We start from the raw sequence: 7,709 nt of genomic DNA, 5'->3' as shown, positions 1-7,709 counted from the left end.
TCACTCCTTAGCATTTAACCAAAAGAACTAATATTAGTATATTTACAGTGATACATGCATACTGATATTTATAGCAGCACAACACACAATATTCAAGTTATGAAATCCATCTAGGTGCTCATAAACAGACAGATGTATAAAGAAAAAGTGGTGTAAATACACAATGGAGTTTTATTCAGCTGTAAAGAAGAATGTAATTATGTCATTTGCTGGCAAATGGATGGAACTAGAGAACATTATGGTGGGTGAAATAAACCAGACCCAGAAAGTTAAAGATTAAATGTTTTCTCTTAGATGTGGAAGTTACAGTGAGAAAAAGAAAAGGAATTTTTAAAAAAGGATCTCACAAAAATACAAGAGAGACCTACAGAGTAGAGGAAGGGGATCAAGATGGAGGAGCAGGAAGTATGAAAAAGTACTGGGGAATGAGCTCTACCAAATTATGCTAGGTCCAATGAAGATATCAAAATGAATCCCAATTATAGAGCACTTTTAGAACCCTTTAAAGGACTCAGACCCCTGGGTTTCACTGTGGCTTCTGAACCTGTACACCAATATGTCCTTGTTTTCAATTCGGTTCACATGTTGTGTTTGTTCGTTTTCTTGCACACGAGAAGAGCATCTTACTAATGAACTCTACTGTATTCTTTCACTTCCCATGTGCCAGCCCTTCCCATATTTTTGAAGCACAGGAATTGACAAATGAATGATTTGGATCTTCTGGACTGAAAGTCCTAATAAAATCTTTATCTTGTCTGAGAAGTAAAAGTGGAAGAGAAAAACATCTGTTACTTGGTTGCATATATTTTCTAATCTTTACTTTTCCATTTGAACTGGGATTTTGGTCTTAAAAGATAGGAACAGGAAGATTTGGGTTTTCAACTTCTCTTGTGATACGATGTGTTCCTCCTTCTAAATTTTCTTACTTCTCTACCTGATAGGATGCTGCAACCTAGATGCAGGAGCATACAGCAGGAGCAGTAGGACACCATTATCCATGGAGTGCACGTCATGTCAGCACAGAGCAGGTGGATACCTGAGGTAGCCAGAAAATGTCCCACAGGACACCAGGCATCTTAGTCTACAGAACCTGTGAATATGTTACCTTACATGGCAAAGGAGACAGTGCAGATGTGATGATGTTGAGGATCTTAAGGGGACTTTCCTGGATTATCCAGGTGTATCCAGTGGCATCACAAGGGTATTAAAAAATATATGAGATGGGGAAAAGAGTATGAGAGTCAGAGAGAGACTTAAAGATGGTAGGCAGCTGGAGTTTGGGATTAAGGAAGGGATGACAAACTAAGGAATGCCAAGAAGCCAGGAAAGGCAGGACACGGGTTCTCCCTCAGGACTGTAGCAATGCTGGCACCTTGATTTGAGTCCCAAGAGACCCATTTGGAATATCCAACCTCCAGATCTCCAGTCAAGTAAGACCATAAGACATCTGTGTTGCCTCAGGCCACTATATTTGCTGTCATTTATTACTGCAGCAATAGGAAACTAATATAGTGCCACAGTTCCAAGATAGCTGCCCCACATATGGCTTCAGAAACCTCCTGTGGATTCCATGCTCACCTAACCAATAAGCCCAACTATCAGTGCCATCAGCACCACTCGGAGACTTCATTTTCCTGATATAGGACAGAGGCAGTTCCTGGCTCCTTGGTTTTAAGAAACTGTCCTGTTTTTTCCTCCTTCATACACCATCTCCCAAAGCCTAGATCTGTGCCTGAATGGTTTTCTGCTTGAAAATAAAACATTTTGATTATAGTTCAGTCTTTCATATTCTAGTTTAGTTTTTAACATTTCAAAGTAAAATAACAGATAAATCAATAAAAACAAAATAAAAATAGAAACTTATTCTCTGAATCTTTGTCTCCTGCTCTTCCTTACAGTTAAACAGTATCAGTCTCTCTTCATTATCTAACTTGTTGTTTTAGTCAGCTTTGCTCCACTTACATAAAAAATTTAGAAAACCTTCACAATAATAACATGGAAGGGGAAAATCTTATTTTGATTCATCGTTTCAGAGGTTCAGTCCATGATACCTACTGCATAACTCTGGGCCTAAGGTGAGGCAGAACATCATGGCAGAAGTTTGTGGCACAGGAAAGTAGCTCAGGACATGACAGCCAGAAAGGAGACAGAGGCAGAGGTCACACAAGATTGGTCCAGGTGCCAGGGAAAATATGTACACCCCAGGAGCATACTCCCATTGACCTACTTCTTCCAGCTACCCCCTGCCTGCATAAAGTTACCACCTACTTAACACACTCAAGTAGATTAATCCACTGCTTAGGTTATAGCTCTGATGGTCTAATCATTTCACTTGTGAACATTCTTTTCTTTCCTTTGGGTACCAGAGATTGTTTGAACCCAGGGGTGCTTAATCACTGAGCCTCATACCCAATCTTTTTAAAAATATTTTATTTAGAGACAAGGTCTCTCTGAGGTGCTTAGGGTCTTGATAAATTGCTGAGGCCGGATTTGACCACTTAATCCTCCTGCCTCAGCCTAGTGAGCCGCTGGGATTACAGGTGTGTGCCACACTGCTGGGCTCTGAACATTCTTGCATTATCTCATACATGAGCTTTTGAGGGACACCTCATATCAGACCATAACGCTTGCCTTCGCCTCTTCTATATCCATTCATTCTCAATTCACTGCAATCTAGATTCTGTCCCCACACTTCCATGAATACAATTTTAGTCTCATCAGTAATATAATTGTGAATGGCAACCAATGGTTCTCTGTTTTTATTTAACTTGACACATGTACAACACTTGATACTCTTTGCTATTCCCTCTTTGGCAAATATCTTTCATCCCAGGGAGCCTGTTTCCTGTTTTCCCATGTGTATTTCTTGCTACTCTTTCTTTTTTAGGTATAACTTTGAAGTTGGTGCTCCTCTAGCTCCTTCTGTTCTCACTGTGCACACTCTGTCCAGTCAACAAACACTGAGAGTCTTTGCATCCTCCGTGCTGTGGTAGGTGTGCACCAGGCATTTGCATTCACTCCTATGGTTTCAAAAGCCCCAGAATGTAAAAAAAAAAAAAAAAAAAAAAAAAAAAAAAAAAAATCCCACTTGTCCCAATTTCCTTCCTAAGCTGAAAACTTAGTGACAATACTACCTAATAAGGAACTCCAGCTTCATGCCCCAACAATCACAGTATACCCAACCCATCATCTTTATCTTATAAAAGTATTCTTTCTCCTCTCTGCTGTATCTTTTGGGGGGCACATTTAAAACCTGGAAATCACCCTTGTCTCTTGTCGCCATCATGCAGCCCTAAGCCCCTACATCCTTTCAGTCTTTAAATTTCATACATTATATTTTCAGAATACAGGGGGACAAGGTCACTAACTGAGAGGTGGTGAAATCAAGTTATGTCTGAGAATTTATAAAGAATGTAAGATAGCATTACCAAGAAGAACTTGGTAGATGATAAATTGAATGTTTTCGTGTTCCACCTTCAATATATACTCTTCTTCTTTTATTCAAATATATTTTAAATATTTTTATCCTAAGATACAGATGATATTTCTGTTTTCAAGTCCTAAATAGACTGCTGTGGAGGAGAAAAGAGTCTTTATCACCTCCCACTGGATTGCTGCTCTGTGGGATCAAAGGTAACATCTTTCCCAGATGTAAAATTCTTTTGTGGAGCTTCAACCCTTAATCTCTCTCCCCAACTCCCTAAATTCCTGAGAGTAGTGCTCAAGCCAGGCTCTGGGTCAGCAAAAGCTATTATTATCACAACTGGCTGGCCTTAGGCCTCTATACGTTCCTGCCTGCCACTTTTTCCATTGCTATAGTAAAGGGTATTCTTTGCTTCATTGTTGAGTTGAAATTACAAAGAGAATAATTAATATGTGAAATGAAGTAGGCAGGATGGTTCTCTGGTTATGCAAATTAGTACAGAGGTTTAGAACCTTATGATTAGGATTTGAAGTGTATAGCTATTACCTTATTTTTTTTTTTCAGTAGTAGTTACTGAACGCAAGGCCTCAGGCATGCTGGGGAGCTTCTCTGCCACTGAGCTGCACCACAAACTCTTTTTCTTTTTCTTTTGAGAAGGGTCATACTAAGTAGCTCAGGCTGGCTTTGAACTTGCAGTTCTCCTGCTTCCTGAGTAGCTGGCATCACAGGTATGTGTCACCACATGCAGCTTGAATGTCTTAGCAATTTTGTCTTTGAATTTGTGTATTGTTTGATGAAATCCAAAGGGACAACAAAGTATGTACTAGATACTTGAAACTTCCAATTACCCATGGTCTTGCCCTACACCATATCCCCTGCTTCCTGATGGACTCTTGTTTACTTGCATCTCCACTTCATAGCACCCAAATCTTCTTCCTTTCCTGGCCACCTTGCCACCTTCTTAGCACCCTTGCAGAGGGTACCCTTCCAGATACCAGATGGAGAAACTTGTGGTGAGGAGTTCCCTCTGAAGTCTCAGGTCTAGGCACAGGCTGCTGTTTCCATCTCAGGCTTGTAGATTCATAACTCTTTAATGGGTATCTTAGCAGGGCTGTCTCTTACCACCATAGTGCAGGTATCAAGTTCTTTCTGGTTTGAAGATTGCAGTTTCTTGGGGTGAGGGGGGTCACCTCTCTGCCTTTGGTTTAGTGACAAGTCCAAGAGTAAGACAGATACCTGAGTCATCTTCTTTCCCCTGATCCTGGCCTTGGTATATTGGCTCAGAGACTGACAGGAGGGAAACCTGGTGGTCACATGGGTGGGTCACATGCATACTGGGAGTAGGGCATTCAGACAACTGTGATATTCTTTACTTAACTCACAAAAATTTTTGTACTCAAGGAGAAGGGACTTTACACAGCATATAGCAAATTGACAGGTTAAGAGAGGCTATAAATCTAAGAAAAAAGGGTTTATACTTCAGAAATTTTCATGACAATTTTTTTTCCTGCATTTTTCAAAATGTTTCTTTTCCCTTATTAATTTTTATTTTGCATGGAGTTTTGCAAATTATGTGGACAGACTTGCAAATGATAATAGGTAATGATATTGTAAAATATTGGGTTAAGCCATGTTGGTTAAGCAGTTGAATTTGAAGAAATCTTTTTGTTATGAAAACCAGAAATGCTTCTAGAAATTAGCAGAGCACAGTGAAACATGTTTTACAGAAGAACTTATTAATTAGAATCATCAAAAGTAAGTTTCCTTTCATGATTCACACCTTACACTGCAAGGATTTCTTGTGGGGAGATTTAGGTTGAGTGAACCTGATTGGCTCACTTCCTAAAGCATCCTGGGAGATGCAAACCTAATAAAAGGTGACTTCTCAAATATGTCATTATATGTAATTATCCTTTGCAAGTAAGAGCTTCACGGGTGTAAAGAACCAGGTATTTGAGTAGCAAAATTTCTTCAATTATTCACATAATGTGATTCCTAGGCTGATGAAAATTCACAGTAGATTTGGGATTAACTAGGCAGTTTAGACAGAAATAACTATATGATTAAAGAGAGAATGACTTTTTGAGTTTTAAAATTTATTTAACTTTCTTCATAAATAAAATGGAAAAATGATACTCTCTGAGGCAAGATTTCTAGGTAGTTGCTCAGATATGCAGTTTGATTCTTTTTAATTTTCAGAACTCAAAATAAATATTTCCTACCACAGAAGGGCAGAAATACCACAAGCATCAAATTGCAGAACATGACCAGCAACTTTTCCCAACCAGTTTTGCAGCTTTGCTATGAGAACCTGAATGGTCCTGTATTAAAACTCCCTACTCGCCAGGGCCCCAGGTGATTCTCTATGCAGTGTTTGGCTTTGGGGCTGTGCTGGCTGTGTTGGGAAACCTGCTAGTGATGACTTCTGTTCTACACAGGTATCAGTGATGATGGTATGGAAAATTTAGTAAGTGTGCTTAACTGTGTAGGTGGCTGTCAAATTTTTGTCAATCAAGATTGGGTTTTGATTGATTTTCTGTTATTCTTTATACCTACCCTTGTTATGACCATTCTATATAGTAAGATTTTTGTGGTAGCTAAACAGCAAGCTATAAAAATTGAAACCAGTATGGGTAGTAGTGAAACAGAATCATCTTCAGAGAGTTACAAAGCCAGAGTGGCCAGGAGAGAGAGAAAAGCAGCTAAAACCCTGGGGGTCACAGTGGTAGCATTTCTGATCTCATGGTTACCATACACAATAGACGCATTAATTGATGCTTTTATGGGCTTTATCACCCCTGCCTACATTTATGAAATTTGTGGTTGGTGTGCTTATTATAACTCAGCCATGAACCCTTTAATATATGCATTATTTTACCCGTGGTTTAGAAAAACCATAAAATTTACTTTAAGTGGAGAAATTTTAAAGGGTAGTTCATCAACCATAAGTGTATTTTCAGAAAAAGTATAAGCATTAAGTGGAAGGAAGCTAAAGATAGTTTCAAAATTATGTGCTTATGATGAAATTAAATATACAACATGAATAAACATAATTTGATCAGTTTCAGTCTCTAGTATTTCACCTTTTTCTTTCCTCCTCTCTCTCTCCTTGATCTTCTTCCTCTACCCTACTAGTCTCCCTTAGATTTCATGAGATACTTTTTTCCATTTGTCTCTCTAGCTTCTAGGTAGGAGATCAAAATAGGACTCTGTAGTCTGGCTTATTTAGCTTAAGTGGATGCTCTCTAGTTTCATCTTTTCCCCAGCAAATGACATAATTTTTTAGTACTTTATGGCTTAATGACATTTCATTATGCATGTATACCACATTTTCTTTATCCATTCAACTGTTGAGGGAGACCTAATTTGGTTCCATAATATGGTGATTGTAAGTTGCTCTAATATAAACATTGGTATGCATGTATTGCTATATTATGTTAGCTTTAATTATAAAGGAAGTCTTTTTGTCAAAAGTCCTTGTCTGTTTTCCTCAAAATGAAATGCACTATTAGTACAGCCCCACTCCTCTCTTCTGAACCTCATTTATTCACCCAAATGAGCTCTAAACGTCTTTGACAACTGCAAATCAACTTACTGCACAGCCATGGACATGCTGAAGATGGAAAGCAACTTTACTCTGCAAGAGTCTTCAAAATAACATCTGACCTTGAGACAAATTACTGAGCTAGGTATCTCAATCTTGGTGAGCTTTGGTTCCAAAGTTGTTTGCTTCAGCCAATGGGGGGCTGCAGAACTGTTGCAATCCCCTTAGGCCTGGGGTGTAGCCATAGAAATGCCGTGCCTCTCACATATATGTATAATTATTAAAAATACAAGATTGTTGTGATTGATAAAAGATATATTTATTTAAGCTCTTGCTTAAACCATAATAACTTAATCCATAATAGTCCATGTGTGTTTTCTCAATTTGGTAGTACTAAGACAACAACACGTACATGATGTGGACCTCTGTGTATTTTTATGAATTTAGAAATGATCTATGGGAGTTACAAATAATTACTATGGTTTGCCTCAGTTTCAGTCAGGATTAGGATAACTTTCCCAATTATTTGGTGGTAGGACTATGAATAACCCATCAAGAACAAGTTATGAAACATCATAGGGGATGGGGGCTTAGCTCAGTGGTGGACTGTTTGCTTAGCATATGTGAGGCCTTGGTTGCCAACCCCAGCATAGTGAAAAATAAAAACAGAAACAAACAAAAAATACACTATAGCTCATCATTAACATGTAGGTTCTCTGAGAGCTACGTGGTTGGGCATTG

General features: G+C 38.6%; 1 protein-coding gene across 1 annotated transcript; it reads left to right on the top strand.

The window, feature by feature from the left end:
* Window positions 1-1,052: 1,052 nt before the first annotated feature.
* On the top strand, window positions 1,053-6,395 carry LOC101974294 (trace amine-associated receptor 8b). The gene is made up of 5 exons (XM_078018504.1): window positions 1,053-1,201; window positions 2,888-2,989; window positions 4,560-4,600; window positions 4,985-5,005; window positions 5,845-6,395. The coding sequence occupies exons 1-5, from the start codon at window positions 1,053-1,055 to the stop codon at window positions 6,393-6,395; spliced, it is 864 nt and encodes a 287-aa protein (XP_077874630.1).
* Window positions 6,396-7,709: the final 1,314 nt, after the last annotated feature.

The sequence above is a fragment of the Ictidomys tridecemlineatus genome, chromosome 8 (genome assembly GCF_052094955.1).
Source record: "Ictidomys tridecemlineatus isolate mIctTri1 chromosome 8, mIctTri1.hap1, whole genome shotgun sequence".
Taxonomy (NCBI): domain Eukaryota; kingdom Metazoa; phylum Chordata; class Mammalia; order Rodentia; family Sciuridae; genus Ictidomys; species Ictidomys tridecemlineatus.
Note: the sequence above shows the minus strand (reverse complement) of the source record. Positions and strands in the feature narration are given on the sequence as shown.

Coding starts and splice junctions, on each gene's coding strand:
- LOC101974294 (XM_078018504.1), top strand. CDS start 1,053: ATGTCCCACAGGACACCAGGCATCTTAGTCTACAGAACCTGTGAATAT. Junction 1,202..2,887: donor TATCCAGTGGCATCACAAGG/GTATTAAAAAAT, acceptor TTTCTTTTTTAG/GTATAACTTTGAAGTTGGTG. Junction 5,006..5,844: donor TTTGCAAATTATGTGGACAG/ACTTGCAAATGA, acceptor CCTGCTAGTGAT/GACTTCTGTTCTACACAGGT.